General features: G+C 36.2%; 1 protein-coding gene across 1 annotated transcript in view; it reads left to right on the top strand.

Moving 5' to 3' along the window:
• POLN (DNA polymerase nu) overlaps positions 1-18,689 on the top strand; it is a 91,007-nt gene that overhangs the window by 31,287 nt on the left and 41,031 nt on the right. The window contains exons 16-18 of the mRNA XM_068188502.1: positions 5,655-5,712; positions 7,233-7,310; positions 7,742-7,856. Of these exons, the coding sequence (XP_068044603.1) occupies positions 5,655-5,712; positions 7,233-7,310; positions 7,742-7,856 (251 nt within the window). The remainder of the gene's footprint in view (positions 1-5,654; positions 5,713-7,232; positions 7,311-7,741; positions 7,857-18,689) is intronic.

The raw sequence follows: 18,689 nt of genomic DNA, 5'->3' as shown, positions 1-18,689 counted from the left end.
GCTAGTTCTCCAATACCTTTGGCCTTTAACAATGGAGCAAGTGAAGTGTTGATGGTTAAGGAAGCAGCTCACTGAACCTGTGCTTACATTTCATCTCAAACTGATTAAATGAGATGTGAAAGCACAATTTATCACCAGGTGTGGTCCCATGCAGAACAACAAAAGACAAAGGAGTGAGAAAATTTTGAAGAAGCAAATAAACTGGAGGGAACAGTAAAGAATAACAAGAATTCTAAAAAAATAGCTATTAGAAGTTAAAAAAATGCAATTAGAAATTTGGAATGTAAAGCTCAAATGAGCTGTCATCCACCTATCCATTAGCGTTGTAATGAAGTCTGGTCTTACAGACCAAAATCTTACTTCTGCTCTACAAGTATTACAATGCTAGTCATTAAACAGATGCCATGGATTTAAAAGCTTACTTTGTGTTTCATTGTGTAGAGCTGAGTTGGTGTTCAAAGAGAATAGTTGTGGCCTAATTATTCTAATAAACTTTCTGGAGAAGAAGTTGCTAAGAGAAACTGCAGAAAATTTTGATTTATAGTGCTTCAGTTTTTGCTGGAGTACTACATTTCAAAAGAGAAACTAGAATTTTGCTGCTCTGAACTTTTTTCAAATGGAAAAAAAATTCTGTGTATTTCTCAAGTATGAAGAAATAATTGGTTTCCTGAAGCAACATCTATTAGAGCTGTTAAATCTAACAAGATCACATTCCCAGAAAATTTTATTGTTTACAAGAAATGCAACTAGCTTTTGCTATTTGTTAGCGCTGGTAGCCACTGTAAAACAATAATTAATTAGTTTATTTTGCTCTGGTGTTTGGCACTGTGCCTCACTAACAGCAGGTGGATTGATCACCACATCAAAGGATATGTACACGATAACTTTACCTGGTTGAACTCCTTCCTTCTATCTGTTTGGTCTAATTCCTTGACTATTTTTTAACTTCCCTCATGACACATCTGTCCTGTATACATTTATGAATGGATACTCTTACCTTTGTAGTAAGTTTTGTCTCTGTTCTTATTTTTAAGTAAGGTCTTAGAACAGTGGGGAATTAGTCAGAATCAAATGCCCACAGAATAGTCAGCAGCCACCTCTGTGCATTCCCATTTATTTCAGTAACTACCTGTTGCTTTGTTCCCCTCCCTGCAGTTTGTCGGTCTTCAGAATGACATATTCCATAAAGGTTTAGAAATGCAGATCTGGGTAGTTATAGATTAATGAGCCATTTTTTCAGTAAAAAAAAAAAACCAAAACAAAAAACTAAACAAAAAAAACCTTATAATTATTGATGCCTTTGTATACAGACAAAATATCTGTATTCTGGGAGTCACTGGGGTTGACTGAGGTTACTTGTTCAAAATAACAATTTATGCTAGTAATTATGTAAATGGGGAGGAAGAGATGTAGGGGTTAGCTGAATCCATATAAAAATAACCTGAAAGGAATATAAGAAATATGAATAACAGCCCTACTTGATGTAGAGTAAGAAATAATTAAAATGCACCACCAGCCTCTGTGATTAGGTGAAATCTAACTACACTGACCTCAAAATAATTTATCCAATATATGTTGTATACTCTAGTCCTTGGAAAGAACTGAAATAGTATACTGGTTTTATTCTAGGAAGGAATGAAAAGATCAGTGGCAAATGAAGACGTAGAATTTTGGATACCAGAAATAGAAAGCTGAACAGAGTTTAACTGACTGAGAAGAAACTCATAAAACTGGGAAACTGCTTGTTTGATTTTGATTAGGTATTGTTTCATTGATAGTTCTACTGTCCTTGCATATAGTGACTTTCCTTCTGGATTAGAGCATCGTTTATCAAGGCTTGAAGCTGTGTTTGTGAGGCTTTAAGAGACACACCCAGAGTCCATCAGTTCTGAGCCTCCTTGCCAGGACTGCTGGAGACTGTCTATTGAGGATTTGAATATCTCCAAGGGTAGGGGTTTCAGAACTTCTCTGGGCAGCCTGTTCCAGTGTTTGACCACTGACATAGCAGAGAAGTTTTTCTTACATTCAAGTGGAATTTCCTGTAATGGTTTCTGATTGTCACCTCTTGTCCTGCCATTGGGCATCAGTGAGAAGAACCTGGCTTCATCTTCTTTACGTGCTCCCATCAGGCATCCTGAGTTGAGGACAAGGATCAGTCTCTTGGCCTGCTGGTGATGTTCTTCCTGATGCAGCCCAGGATGTTGTTGGCCTTCCTGAATACAAATGCTCATTGCTGGCTCATGTTCAGCTTGTTCTTCACCATGATCCACAGGTCATGTTCTGCAGAGCTGCTTTCCAGACTGTGAACCCTGTGAGACCCTGACAGCCCATCTCTCCAGATGCCTGAGGCCCCCCTGAGTCACTCATCTGACATGTCAAGCCATGCTCAGGGTTTTGGATTTTCTGCCATCTTGCTGAGGTTGCATCAGTCCTGTTATCCAGGTCACAGATGGGGCTGTTGGGCCTTATTTGCCCCTGGGCTGCTCCAGTAGTGACTAACCATGAGCTGGGCTTTGTGCCACTCACCAAAGCCCTTTGGACCCGCAGTTCAGCTGGGTTTCAATCCACCTCTCTGTCCACTTATTTAACTTGTACTTCAGCAGCTTCTCTGAGGCTTTTATGAGTGAGTGTTTTGAAAGCCTTGCTGGAGTCAAGGTAAACAACATCTGCTGCTCTCCCTGCATCACAGAGCTGGTTACTGCATTGCACAAGGCTGTCGTTGGTTAAACATGATTTCCCCATTCCAAATCCATGGTGACTACCCCAGATCATCTACTTGACTTTAATATGTTTGCAGATGTTTTCTAAGTTTATTTGTGCCATCATCTTCCTGGGAACTGAGGAGAAGCTCATTGGCCTGTAGTTTTCTGCATCTTCCTTCTTGTCCTCATGGAAGATAAAAGTGACAACTGCTTTCTTCAGAAGCATCCCCTGACCATCACAGCCTTTCAGACATATTGAAGCTGTGATTTTGGCTTTATCTGTCCTTCTATCAGCTGGAACCCCTGGAAGCTAATTTTGGATTACAGTGTTGTTTTTATATGTTTTTAATTTTTAAAAAAAATAATACTAGGATTTTCTTGTTAATTATCTACTAGAATAGCTTAACCTTTTTTTTTTTTACCCTCGCTCAGAAACAATGAAGAGAGGTATTATAATAGTGAACTTCCACAACCAGCTTTTCCATCACACTGTTTCAAGCACTCCTTGTCTGTTGGAACATGATTTTTCAGAGAGGGCAGTTTTGTTTCTCTGTAAGTTCTAACAAGATGTGGATACCCTTTTCTGTCAATAAGGGTAATATTCACATCTCAGATTGGATCTGTGAAGGTTTTGCAGAAAGACTTGAAATGTACACATAAAAACAAAACTCCAGGCTATATTATGTAGCCCAAAGTGGTGGTGATCATGTGCCCAAACCACATTAATTTTTCACTTTTGATACAGTAAAACAGTCACCTGACTCAAGCAGAGGAAAACTTGATCTTTGGAAGACTCTTGTGAGATTGTCTCCTTATTTCTCTATTCCTTTAAATATCTGGAGTAAATGTATCCCATAAAATTTGATCTAAATCTTAGGATACATCACCTCCAGGGGAGCCTTAGGACAACTTGTCAGTATGTCTCTTATACAGATAGGTTGAACTATCCACTGGAGATTCCTGTCTTTACTGGCTGTAGAGGGATTCTACACAGCTTGTTTAAACCAGCAACTTGCCTAAAATTAATCTAAAATTAGATGAGAGGATGTGCTAAATTATTCCAATAGCATAAAGATGAACATTAGAACTCTCATGCTTCTTGAGCTACCTCTTTTCTGAAGATCTAGTCAAATTATGAGTTGCTAACAAATTTACAAGTGAAAAGATATTTTGCACTTGTAATTACTTACTGGTGTTTTCCAGAATTATTAATAACACTTTTAAAATTGAGTTGAAAGTAGACTTTGTTCATATACTCTCAATGAAAACAAGATAGCAATGTAATGATTGATTTTTACATTGTTGATAGATTTTGAAATACCTTTTTTTAAAATTCACTTTGTTCAGGATTTTGAAGCTAATGAGACAAGGAAAAATATCAGTGAGAGTAACTATAAACAATTTTAACCTGTGCTGTAAATTACCTGATTAAGTACATGCCACAATACCAGTGTAGAGTTGAATGAAAAGCCCCTCTCCATTCTCTTTTAGAATGGTTCCATAAGTCAGAATTAAAATGCATTTTTAATGTGTGTAAAATTAGGCTCCCACATTCATTCATGTCCAGGTACCTAATAAAGAACTAAATTTTCTGAATTTCTGAGGATTTACTAGATCCCATGGTCACTTAGATTGCATATTATTCATATTAATGAGCACTAGTTCTCCCCAGCTTATTAGTGGAAATCAGTAGTTGCCAATGGGAGTGCTAGTTTTGTGTACAGATTAAATAACCACTTCAAAAAATAATTTTAAAATATGCACTACCATAAGCATTGCCACAACTGTGTTTTTAAATGTGTCTAGAAGCTAAAGAATAAAATATTCCAGTTGGCAAGTGTTTCTTCTGGGTATTGATGGACTGAGAGCAGTGTAGCTAGTTTTTACCCATGTTGTGAAAATAATCTCTGTGTTATGTGGTAGTTTCCTATCTCTCTCTTTAGGGTGTTGTGGCAGGTGTTCAACTTGAATACATTTAATTGTACATCTTTAAGGGTGGTACTAATACTAGGAATGGTACTGTTGTGCTTTGGGGGTTTTGTTCTTTTGCTTCTGCTTTAGATTTCAATAGCTTTTGCTGTCTGATTACATCCCTCTTAAGTTTAAAATAACAATTTTGAGTTGAAAATCGCATAGAAAATGATCCTTCTGATTTGGAAATTATATAGCACTATTCCCACTCTGTGAACTTTCAGTATTGTGTAATATTAGTATGTTCCTCTAATTCCTGAACCACTTGCAAATTAATTACATGGAATGACAAAATCAGAGCTTGATACACATTCTCTTGTCATATGTTGCTTTTCTAGATAAAGAGGCATAATGACACGAAATAACAGAAAGGAGTTGTCATGTGCATCTTTGATGCTTTACTGGAGGTGTATGAACCCAGATCTTGGAAAAAAAAAATCTGCTGCTGATCCTAGTCCTGCATGTTGGTTGATAAAATTAGCTCCAGTTTTTAACCTGGACTGATGTGCTGTAGACTACAAAAGCTTCCTTATTTATTTTATCATACATTTCAAAAAAGTAGGAATACATACTACAAAAAAATCCAAGAGGCTGAAGAATATTCAGTTTCTTTAGCCTGCAGGCAAGATTCACATGTACTCTTTTCTCAGAAGTAATGCAATATAACTAAAAGACACAGGTTAAAACAAGAAGAAAATTATTTTTTATTGGATTACTAATTACCTTCTATAGTGCATCCAGAGATTAGGCTTTAAAATGGCCACAAGTGAGTAATTGTTCTTAGAATCTTCCACTTTTCATTTAAGAGCAAATATTCAAAAATGTATGCAGATACAGTGTGTGAAGATTCATTTGGAAGGCAAAGTGGTTAATCTTATTCTATGGGAAAAACTTGTTGGCACTAGTATCACTAATGCTGTTCCTAAACATATTTTCATAAACTTGCACTTACTAAGCATTTTTTATGCTTCCTGTTTATAGAACATTCAAGGTATCTCTAAACATCCAGTTACAATTACAAAGAAGCAGTACATAAAAGGTAAACTGTGTTTTTATTAAGATGAAAAGGCAGTTTTATCTAATTATTTTATTGTGTGAGATTGTATTTTGAAGCAAACTGATAGGTCTAGCATTAAATATCAGATGATCAGTGCTTTGGTATACATTAGCATTTAAACCAATTACTTTTTCTGGTTGTTCCTGAAAAAATATTTGGTGTTTCAGCACTGATTTAAATAGTTACAAGATTTTAGTGGGTTTTTTTTTGTTTGTTTGGTTGGTTGGTTGGTGGGTTTTTTTGGTTTACCTCACTTTTTCCAAATAAAATTATGCATCTTAAATACCTTAAATATCCTAGGGATGATTTCGTGTGCATTCAGCTCATAAGGCTTTGCCTGAGTCAATGTTTGAGCTGGGCCATTTTAATCATACTCACAACTAAACACCAGTAGTTAGTCAGATGTGTTGTTTTTGATAACAGATGTGTATTTAAAGGCAGATGGTTTAGAGAGAATCAAAGTGAAGTCTAGAAAAGCATGAGCCAAATGATAAAGAGAGAAACCCACAGTAGCAGACTCAAATATAAGAGAGATTTTGGAATACACATTCTCCTCCTCTAATGCCTGCAGCCACAGCTGGGCAGTGCTGCTCAGTGTTTCTCTGCTAAGGGCAAGCTTTGCCTTTCCAACTCCCTGTGCTGGAAATAACACAGGTCATTAAACAGGAGGCGAGGGAAGATAATGTAAAATTTTGACAGCAGTTTTATTTTATCTACATGAGTCATTTTTATAAGTATTTTTTTAAAGTTGCTATTAAGGACTGTGTCAGTAGGGGCAGCATAAACCTGAGGTGCTGGGCATAACTGTAGCACATGAAACTTTCTGGAGATTTTGTTAATCATCTTATATGCTTCTCAAAAATGTATTTCTAAGTTTTTCCCGTATCAAGACACATTTTTTTTCTATTTTCTTCACTTTTATGCTGACCAGATTCTGTTTCATTTCAAAGCACCATCCCTCCGTACAATATGTCAAGTGATGTTCCCTGGATGCATTCATTTTCTAGTACCTTGTGTTAGTGTTTCATTATATTATTGGGGATTTCTGTCATTACAATTTGGATGCCTATAACAGCTCTATGTTCTCAATATTATATTCCCCTACCATCAGTAACTCAGAATCTGGTTATCAACACATTGTTGCAGCATGTTCAAAGATACAAAAATACATATTTTTACTTATTTTTATAGACCCTTCTTTATGAATGTACCCTTTATTAAGTGATCTGTGAATGTTAGTTATTGTCTTTATTTGATAGCTTGTGTTTAGGAAAGGGTCTGGATTTGAGGAAAGAAGTGAGCAGTACTGCAAGGATGGTGGAAGTAAAGTTGTACATGGCTGATATAGTGAAATAATTGTGATGCTGACAGTTGGTGCTCTGCTAGTTTGCTTACACTGCCATTTCTGTGGTAGCTGTGTGTTTTCTAGAAAACCTTCTATGGTTTGCAGCACAATATTTTTGAATCGGTGTTTGGGATTTAAATGAGTATCTCCCCTCTAGGAAAAGAAGAGGACATAATAACTATTTCCCCAAGAACATTGTTTGTTTCAAATAAAGGATGTACATTTTTAGCAGCAGGTAAGAAAGAGAGTGAATTATTATTCTCATGCATATTAATATTCACAGTTCTGTCATGTCTTTTTCCCTTCTCCTTTGGATGACATGATATTTTACAAGGCTGTCAAATCCCTTAGTAACAATTAATATTGTTATATGGTGTGTGTTCCTTATTATGCTTTGGAAGTGAATGATGTTTAAGCCTTGTGAGGAGAAACAGAGTTAATAAGATTAATTGACACATGAAGATAATGAAGGATTGAGACACTTTGTGATCCATAGCTGGAATATAGCATCTTCAGTATGAGCTTCTTACAGACATCTGCCTTTTTTGAGCATGAAAAAATGATTGAATACTCCAGGCTTACATTTTAGTTTGTGATAGTCTGGTTAAAATGCTTTTAAATGTTTTTATTTTAGAGCAATAGATGCATTTTAACACTGTTTTCTAGACTTTTCCCATATTGAGTTAAGGATCCTTGCTGACTTATCATCTGAGCCAGAACTTCTGAAACTGTTTCAAGAACCTGAAATCACTGATATCTTTGCTACACTGGCTTCTCAGTGGTAAGATTGAATGTTGCAAATTTTAATAGTAATTAGACAAAATAGTAAGAATAACCTAAGCTATTGTATTACTGCATAATGATAACAAAAGGCAGTATTTTGTTGCAATATCTATTGTTCATACTATTTTAACACTATGAATTCCTTTCTGTCTTTCTGAGCCTTCTCTTCTCCACATATCAAAATGCTGCAATCCAACTGGCCCGTATGAGCCTTGTGGCAATGATATATGGTGAACAGTGGTTGCTGATAACTTTCTCCTTGTATTGTTTTTAACCAATTCTTTTTAAAAATCAGAGCAGCAGTTAGAGAAGTTATCCATCTGAAAAAACATAGAACAGCTTTTCTCAGTAAAAGTACAAGCATTGTCTAAATTTATTTAGATATCCAATAGAAGTATTGGACTCAAATTACATATATTTAAGAAACAGAAATGAGAGTTTCTTTTGAACTAATAGGGTTTAGTGCTTCCATATTCTGGAATGATTTGGAAAAAGTCCTACCCCAATCATTTTTAAAAAGATAGATTTTTTAATCTCCATATCTGTATAATTATTTACTGGTCTCTTCAGTATGCCAATTAAAAGGTGAACTATCAAAAAAAGAATATTAGTCACTTAGCTGTTGAAGGTATTTTATATTGTTGTTTATATCATGGTGATGCCTAAAAACCTCACTTGAGACTGGGACTCCATTGTACTCAAAAGTGCATGAGCACTCATTAAGTGACAGGATAGATGTCAAGAAACTTGTGGTTTCAACAAATAGGTCAGAAAAATATTGAATAAAATGCAGTAGCATTTTGAAGAGACTGAAGTTCATGTAAATATTATGCAATTTGCTTATTTTCTCTTTTTCTTCCCCTCTCTTTTATCTTTTCTGCTCCATTTTAGTTGGAAGATTGTTAGCTGAAAATGAAAGCAAAAATACCTATGATTGATTGAGCTCAATTCTCATCCTACAGTTTCTAAATTTTTGCAGGCATAGTCTTTCCAAACGTGGTATTTCCTACACACTTCCGTAGTTCACAGAATCTTAGAATCTTAGAATGGTTTGGGTGGGAAGGGACCTTAAAGACCATCAGGTCCTAGTCCCACATCTACAGGCAGGGACACCTTCCTCTATCCCAAGTTGCTCCAAGCCCCATCCAACGTGGCCTTGAACACATCCAGGGCTGGGGCATATTTGTTAATATGCTCTGAATTTGTACAAAGAAATAAAATGGAGCTCATATTTTATTTATTCTGCTACCAACAACTGAATCAGTGCTTGAGACGTGCATTCTGGGAGAACAAAACTCCAGACCACAAACATTCCATCGAATATATCTATGGAAAGATCACCTTAGAAGCTTCTCTTGATACTGTAATCAATTCTTAGCTCTCACATGATATTGCTAGAACCTCATGATGGAGTTAAATCCTTATTTTAGTTTGATGATTTATTGGAAATATATGCATGAAGATGAGTCAAATTTTGTCTCAGCTCTGGGCATGGCTCCAAAAATACCATTCTATTCAGCAATCTCACGGCTCTTGGCAGCCATCAACCTCTTGCAGTTGCTACACGGTAACTTTAAATTTAATGAAATATTACAGGCAAATATTTTTATCAGACAGAATTGTCATGGTGTGTCTACAAAATCATTGCATAATGATTCTGCTGACTCTTCTCTCAAGCTTCAGTAAAGCTAATGCTTGGAAGAAACTTTCTATTGAATCTATTAGATGACTTATGAATCACAGAAACACGAAGGGCGTGTTTAATCTCATCTAACCTTGGACATCTGTCACATACTTGGAGAGATTCATTTGGCTGACTGCTGATACGCCCTGTGTAATAAGATCAGTCACACAATAAAAGTGTTGACTTCTCACCATTGAGAACAAAGTAGGTCTGGGGTGGCCAGCTTAAATGTAGACATCTGTATTTGTTCTAAAAAATTGAATTCCTCCTGTTAGGTCAGTTCCTACTGAACTCATCTTGCATTTTTGAATGTTGTCCTTAATTTCTTTGGCACCAAATAGAAGATATAAAATTGCAGGCTTCACAAATGCTTTCTCATTCCAGATATTCATCTTTCATATTCTGCTATTGATAAATAAAATATTTAGGGCCAAAAATTAGTCAATTGACTTTATTGTAGTTGATTCTACTGACTGGTATTAGAATCAGTTATGAGAAAAAATAAACAACAAATCTTTTATCTCTTCTTGGTAGTTTGGTTTTCTCTGGGTCTTAATCCTTTAAAATCTGTGCAACTGATACACCAATGGGCATAGCAAAAGTTTTGTTCTGTTTGAAGGAATTGCATATTGTTACTATTTGTAAATCTTTCCTAACATATTTTGTACAATTGGAAAAACCTTTACAAAAAAAGGTTTTTTTCTCTACAAGATCTATAAAGAATGGATTAGTTTCTGAAGCTTCCTCTCCAAGGACAAAAAATTAAGTTAGTGTTAGTATCTAGTAGCATATCAGCTTACGAATGCATGTCAGGTGGTATCTTTTAGCAGATTTTCTGTATTTAAAAATTCTTAGACTGATAAATATTAAATCATAAATAGAAAAGAATACATTATTGGATAGAAATCTGAGCCACACTCCAGAGTCCAGCCAAGTTTTGTATCAGTTTATTCACTTATTTTTTCTAAACTTCATGGCTTCTTCACTGAAACATAACTCCATTCCTTAGCTGCCCTTCAGACTGAAGCCTTCAATCTGAAATCCAACCTTTTTAAAAACTTTCACAGGCTTTTTATAGCATTTGGCAGGAAATACACAGGGGTGGACAGTTTCTGCAAAGAGGTGAACTCTATGAGTTCCTGATTAAATTAAGATCTCTTATGTATAAAAGCTTTCCTTTCACAATTTGGTTAGGTAGTCTGTGCTGTGACTCAGCCTATCTCTGGTGCCTTAGAGAGGCATCTCTCTTGGAACCCTGTTGGATCCATGTTTCTGCTAAATATAGTTCATATGGAATCTTTACCCTGGTCAGCAGAGCAGGTAGAGGTGTCTAAGTGTGTGTCAGCCCAGACTGTGTCTGTACATGGTAGTAAAGGGCTGAGTGGAGATATTAACATCCAAGCTAAAATTCAGTCATGTGCAACACACTACCCAAACCACCAACCCCAGGGAGAGGCAAGGTTCCTGCCAAGCTGGGCTGGGATCTTGTGCTGCTCTGGTGAGCTTTTAGAGACAGCTCATTTCAGGAGTAACTCAGCTCCAGCACTCTGTGCTTCCCTGCACTGTGCTCAGCTGTTTGCTAGAGACACTGCTTGCTGTAGAGTGTTTTTGCAGTATTGTGTATTGTCTTTGGCAGAACTGTCTTGAAGTGGCTATTTCACCTAAAACTATCAGAAGCTGCAGTTAACTTCCACAGAACCACAGAATGCTTTGTGTTGGATGAGGCCTTTAAAGATTATCTAGTCCATCCCCTTGCTATGGGCAGGGGCATCTTCCACTAGACCAGCTTGCTCATCTCTGCCTTGTACAGCCAATATATTTTCTGGTCATCCAACATAGTTACCCCAGCTAAAACTAAGATGATAGAGATTTTGATGCTCACTTGTATATGCTTAGTGCTCTTCCTCCTGTTGTGCTGTGATGATGATCGTACGGTATTGCCAAAATTATCTTATAGTGAGTCCTCTGTTATGTCCTACAAAGAAAAAGCCTTAAATACAGGTCAACACCTGCTATTACAACAATAGCTGGAGTGCATTACGTTAATGATGCACTGAACGAACACATGGCAAAGTTTCAAGGCTTGCCTAAACTTTTAAAAATTCATGATATAATGGATTCTAGCTACCTGCAAGTTCACCTTGTGTTATGTTGCCTTGATGCCTTATGACAGTCATAATCCTTTTAAATCCAAATCATCATCCCAGTGCTGAAGCTGATGAGAGCTGTCCTGGCAGCTGTCTGACCAGCCAAGAGACCTAACTGCCATTAGACATCCCAATGACAGCAAACCTCAGCGTGAACTTTCTCTCACTTCTTTAGCTTTTACAGAATAAATGAAAAATAAGTAATTGTGTTTAAAATGCTGTTGATGTGCATATCTTAAAATCACTTTTAAAAATAGATGCTGAAAAATAAGTTCAGTCTTTTAGGTAATCTGCACTTTGCAAAATTTAGTAATTCGGGCTGTAATGGTTACCTGTCTCTTTCAAACTGTTCTTTTGTCACCCTTCTCAGTAGGTTGTTGTTCCTCCATCATAGTGTATATACTCATATTGACAACATTGAGTCAAAAACCAGGAAAAGTACCTTGATTTAGCTAAGCACTTAAACACATCATAGTATGATGTGTTTCGTATAGGGGTTTCATCTTGTCTGACTTCTGCCTACTTTCCTGCTTGAGTGCATTTTTGAATTGGGATAGTACTGCTTCAGAGCTCCTATGATTGGAGCATTCATCCATATTTAAAATATTTGGGTAAGTCCCTTCCTTTGTTTCTTCTTGTTTTCTCCTTGTCTGTCTCAGATGACTGGAGATCCCCAGTAGTGACAAGTTCAGCTGCATCCAGCAGAGCACAGTGCTGTCCTCTGTTAAGGGTCCGGAGGGCAGCCTGGCCATACAAATGCAACTCTGTTATTTATGGCTCTGAATAGGCTTAGTCAATTTGAGCTTGAAAATGTTGTCACTGTGATCCAGTATTTGCTACAGATATTCCTAATATCTGCCAAGTATATTTATATTTATGTTTTATGTTCTCAAGCCTGAAATAGAACACTGATGTGTCTGTCATAAATGACCTAGGAGATTTATGAGACAATTTTGCTCTTTCTAAATTAATAACTATGAACTAAGATGGTAAAACATGTAGACTTTATATCCTCATAAACCAAGAGGTTCAGAGGAAAAGACCCTGTAAGTAGATTTGTTGCAAATGGATTGAAGCAAAAGTCCAATACTCCTATATCCAGAAATTTAGGAAAGGGAATACCCAGGTGATTTATAGTCTCTAGGGATAATACTAGCATATGAAACAAAGAACATTCTCTTGACCACATTAATTCTCTGAGATTTAATAATATTTCTAGATTGTTTGTATTGATTTACTATTATCTTCTCATGGTAAATATACCTTTTCTTTAGATGATATTTGCTATTTGAGATGAGGAGAAATTAACAAAGGTTTTTAATAAGTTGCTTACAGTATGAATTACTTGAAAGCATGAATTTATTACTGCTATAAAAAGTGAATTTTTAATTGTGTGTGAGCAGAAAGATAATTGTCCCTGTGCACAAACTTTCCCATGCAGTAATAAATTACCTGTGTATTTTCTGTGCTATAGATTGTCTGTAGATCCAGTGTAATGATACCCAAGTTGGTCTGTGCCTCAGAAAAATGCCTTTAATAGATAACATTGTTAAACAGTTGTACTCTGATTCTTTTTCAGTACGGAAATCAGAGAATACACAAAAATTTTGCCTGTATGCAGTGAGTTTTCCTTAAATTCTAAAAGCTAAAACAATAGGAGAGTAGAGAAATTTAAATAATCTCTGTTAAAAATGCTTACATCTTACTGTATAGTAGAGGAATAGGTCTAATACTGTTCAGTATACAGATGTGTTGTGTATTAAAAGCTATAATAATCTGATAACTGCTGCCATTCTTGTATGAAAATGGGCATCCTCTTTAAAGTATCAGTTTCTACCTCTGAACTGTAATTTAATCTGTACACATTAAGTACTGATGGTGAATTAAAGTAACAAGGTATTTAGTGCAAACTCTTTAAGGGTGATATTTGCTCTGATTATACCAATGAAAGGATGATTGGTGGCAGTTGTGTGCAATGCTTACACTCATGGCAGTGTTTGATAGAAGACTGGAGAATTTGATAGTGTTCTAGTTGCTCCTGTTTCACATTGAGATCTGAGTTTTATAAGATCCAAACCACAAAATACTCCCTTCTCTCTCATCTGTCATCTGTTCCCTCATATTCATGCTATTAGTGCTTTCTTTTGTGTGGTGATGGAGAGCAGCATGAATACCTGTGCTTCTTCCAGGTATTGAATTTACCTTCTAGTAAGTACTGGACAAAATAATTGTTCACCTGAGTCTGTGTGGCTTTCAGAGTGTTTAAAAAAATGGCTCCAGAGAAGAGGACATATCTCGTTATGTCTTTGTAGCCAAGGCAGTTTATATCTAAAATAAAGAAGTGTGTAATTATCCTGGAATTCCAAGGGATTTATAAATTCTTTACCACCAATCATTTTGAAAAAACATTTCTTTCCATTTTTATAGCATAGGCTTGGTTGGCTGATGCTTTTAAGACATGGAAGGGTCTTTAACTTATACTATCGATGCCACAATCAGAGGAACATGAACACTTCATTTCAAATAACCTTGGGAACTGCAGACTGTTTATAAAATGTTCTGAACATGAAAGTCCATCTCTCCTCAGCTGGTATTTCTGTGGTATCATGGTGATATCTGTTCTGAACTGTTTTGTTAGAGACTGACATGCTGGTTTTGCAATTACTTAAGAAAAAGCCTAGAGAAAAGCAAAGCACAGAACTTGGAATTAGAATGTTGAAAGGAGAAAAGGCTTTTTGTTATGTTTTTGGGCTTTTTTTGTTTTTAACTAAGTTCAGCCATCCTTGAATAAAGAGATGACAGTACAGAAAGGTTTGGTTTGTTCTTCGCAGAATGTCTTCCTGCAGGAAGTGTGGAATTTTATTTCTTTACTACTTGCAAACCAGGGGGCTCACAGAGCTGATTATGTCCAGTGATGTCCAGGTGAGCCAAACTGTTGCATACTGGCATTTGGTCTGGTAGGAACTGTGACAAAATAGGGACTCTTGTTTTTCCAGTCTCTTGGCAATACAGGATACTTCCTGACAATAGCCCTATCTGCTGATACCCTGCTGAGTTCTGAAGAACACAGGAAATAAGCAGAGGTATTTTGGATATTCCTGAAATTAATCAAAATCAGTCCTCACGGGCTGAATCATACAAAAAGATAACTGAGTCTGTTTGAAAAAGATAAGGTCAAGTATGCACAAATGCTTGGTGGTAGGCTGACTAAATATATATACACCTGCCCATATCCATTTCATAGGACTTTGTTTCAAATACATTCTTTGTATTAAATAGATTAAAGATTAATCCTCCACAAAATAGTATTTTTTCAGGTTAATTCATATAACTGTATGGTATAGCAGATATGGAATTCAGTTAGGCTGCCTAGTCAAATAGCAAGAGCAAAGACCAGTTAATCAGGGATAATTTAAATAGATTACTGGGAAGTGAACACCACATCTGCAGCTGAATGTTTTTTAAATAGATATGAATATTTGTCCTTCTATATTAATTTTATGAAAATATTATCAACAAGCTTGAACAGAGTCATTGTTAATCAAGAGATGTCACCTGTGTGTTTGTTAGGTGATTAAGGAATAATTAAATAATCGTGCTTGTCCAGGTGGATTTTTACTAAGGAAACAGGAAGAGCTTTAGCTCTCCTCCTGTCCCCTTTAGCAGACACAGAGTTACAAGAGGCAGCCACAGGGTTACACAGCTCCCTTTACCCCAGGCAGAGCTCTTTTAGTTTTGTTCTTTATTTAAATAATGAGCTATACCAGTTTAGGGTTCTTAGAGCCCCATATTTGTCTAACGATTTTTTAGATAATCCAGGCTATTTCATGCACTTCTAATCTTCTAGGACATGAGATCTCTTGGGTTCATTCATTTCTCCTCTTTTTATGAACTTAATATCAAGTCTGAAATGAATTTGAGTTAATTAATTTCACTTCATCCATTTGCAAAATGGCAAAATCTTTTTTTTGGAGTTGCAACAAAGAGACATTCCATGCCACTGAACACATAAAAAATGGTGAATCTTTTGCAGTATTAAGACAAGGTACAGTCATATCTCCTCTTTACTGGGGAGTATTTAGGGGTACTTCCAGAATCCTTTGAAGAGAGTAGAGAAAAGTTTTCCTGTGTGTTACATGGCAGCCCCCTAAAATAAGTGTAACTGAGCATCTCTGCTGAAGTCTTTCTTTAGAAGTGTGTGACTGTTGTGATCCTTCAGCTCTGAAGTTTGGTTCTGTAACTCAGCCTGTATTGATTCACTGTAAATCAGGAGGCCTTAAGCTCAGTGCTGCCTGCTAGGACACTCACTAAGGTTTAATATAACATTTCTTTCATTATCTTTTACTTGGCTGGTTTTATAATCCTGTTACAATTTTTAGATAGTTTCAAGGCTTCTACTTACTTTCCTTTGGTGAAACAGATTCTGAAGCATTTTTTGCAGTATATATATAATTTCTATTCTGATCAACAGCTAAAATATCTCTCATCTTGTACCTTTATTTAGAGTGATACTGATAAGAAGTGTGGAATCAGTAATTTGTTTCGTATAAGCTGTTAAGAGAGACACAATTTCAGTTTGAATGCATGCCCTTTCAAATCAAGTCACATATTCAGGGACAGGTACTGTGTACAGGTACTTCTCATTATGAATCTGGTATTTAATAACTTGTTTGGCAAAAAAGTTGTGAGTGAGGCTGTACCACTTGCAGCTCCTGCAGCTGCTGTATGTGGTAAAAGGTGAAGATGTTCAGTTTGCCTTCTCAGAATCAGAGTTTTAAAACGTTTTAAGCTCCAAGTTCAACACCTCATGGGTGTTGGTGTGGAGTATTTTAGCAGCGTTACTTTTGCAGCAAAAAGATTTCTACATGTTTTGAAAGCTCATTTGCAATAGTTGATATTAATGAAATTTAACACTTGTCTTACTTTGCACTCTGACAGTCTGTATGATAACCTGTGGAAATTTCACCTTGTACTTTACACTGCCTTGTAGAAGTGCAGTTGTGGCTTTAGTTCATACTGGTTGATAAAGCAGAGGGAATAAAATCTTCAGGAAGCATAATGGCTTTTGTTTTTAGAAGCTTTAAATAAATCAGGCAGTTAACTATAAGTTTAAGCAGACAGCTTAATTTTAGGTCACATTGAGAGCTTATTGTTATTGCACATTAAATGCTTTCTTAGCCTTCTAGAGTAAATGAAAAATAAAGTTTTACAATTGCCACCACCACAACTAGCACAGAGACTAGAGAGAAAGCAAGGTCTGAGGGGGCTGGATAGTCCTGGTTGTTTTGTGGTGTCTTATAACTTTTGGCTTTGCTAATTTCATGGAAAGGTTTTGTTGTGTATGAAACTCTTATCTCCAAACAGTCATGTCCTTCTAGAGTGACTTTGATAAATGCTCTGTTTTATGAGCACACTCCAGAGCTCAGTAAAATATTTCCGTTTATTTCATTTCACTCAACTTCAACTCTAGTGTCAAGCTAAATTTTGATGAAATCAAGAATGTCACGGCAATTCATTCTTCACTTTTATTTTTGCCTTTAGTTCACTGTTGACCCAAGGGATAGCAGAATTTTAAGCGGAAAGAGGTGTTTATAGAGAAGATTGAAAAAGATAGGATAGGAAGTTTCTTATCCCTCTCTGCAGAATTTGTTCAAGACCCTTATATTTAGCATGACTGATTTCTTCCTTTTTTTGATTGCCTGGCCAAGATATTACAAAGTCTGTCTGTTATTTTTTTCTGTGTTGTGTGGATGCACTTTGATGTAATGTGACATCTCCTCTCTTCCCCTGCCTATTTTTCCTGGGCAAACTGTACATTGTTGGAACAATATGATAGTTCTCTCTTTTGTTCTGTGTAATATCTGAGATGGCATTACATCATCTTTTGATTATATGTTAAGAGCTCTGTTCTTTCTGTTTCACTTTTCTGGTATTTATCTAAAGGCTGCTCTTGAAGGTCCCTCTATTTCTTTATGAGACTTTTGACAGGTCCAAGATGTGTAATTATTTGATGCTCTGCTGCAGCTGCCTGTGTCATCTCCCAAAATGGCTGCTGTTCTGTCTTAACTATTTGAAGACGCTTGAAGAAAAGCTTGAAAAGTGATTTGTGATAACTGAAGAAAGAACTCTAAGGGCATTAATTTGCATTTGATCCCTGTTGTTTTAAATTTTATGCCATCCCAGTTTGCATAGACTTCTTAATCCATTAACATGTATTTGTTCTTTCAGTGATGCCCATCACTGTCAAAGATCACACCAGCGCCTGATGTGGGGAGTTAGCTACCCTGACTTCCTTTTCTTCTGTACTCAAGGACTCAGAAACCCTAAAATAAGACTGCCCTCGTGGCTCAGAAATAAAAAAAATACTATGGGTATGTTTGGTGAAAGCCCTTTTTCTTTTTTTCCCGTTGGGGTGAAGGAGAGGCAAGGTGAAGGTTGCAGGTTAAGGTGTGCTCTTTCAAGTATCTCTGTCAGTGTCAGGGACTTTCTGTTCCAGCTGACATATGTCCAGAACTGTGCATTTTTACAGAAAAATCTTGTAAGTGGACTTTTTCTAATGAAGAGCACTGGAAATAAGCGCTATCTAATTTATCTCTTCAGTATCTGATACCTGAAACAGCAACATGCCAGTAAATATCTTAGTAAAGATAATGGATCACTTCAGTCCCAAATTAATCTCTCAGCAAGTTGTTACTGATGATAGCTATAATTTATGACATAATCTTGTTGCACTTGCTTTATCTGGTTCCCTGCTACTTTAAAATGTAACAACAGAAGACTTTTGACCCTCATAGCAAACTGCAAAGTCATGTCTTTATCTTCTTTAAAATACATGAAAGTTAGATACCATGTCTTTAAAAGGAGGTTGAGGTCTAATTAAATAAATCTTCATGCAGTAGATTATAGCGGCTACTCAGACAAAATAAATTATTTTATGATTAACTGCTGGAAGAAGTTTTAAAATACTAAAGTGCTTCTGGATTCTTGCAAAAGTTTTTTA

Source organism: Anomalospiza imberbis, chromosome 4 (assembly GCF_031753505.1).
Source record: "Anomalospiza imberbis isolate Cuckoo-Finch-1a 21T00152 chromosome 4, ASM3175350v1, whole genome shotgun sequence".
NCBI classification, from domain to species: Eukaryota; Metazoa; Chordata; class Aves; order Passeriformes; family Viduidae; genus Anomalospiza; species Anomalospiza imberbis.
This window is presented reverse-complemented; position numbering and strand designations above follow the sequence as displayed.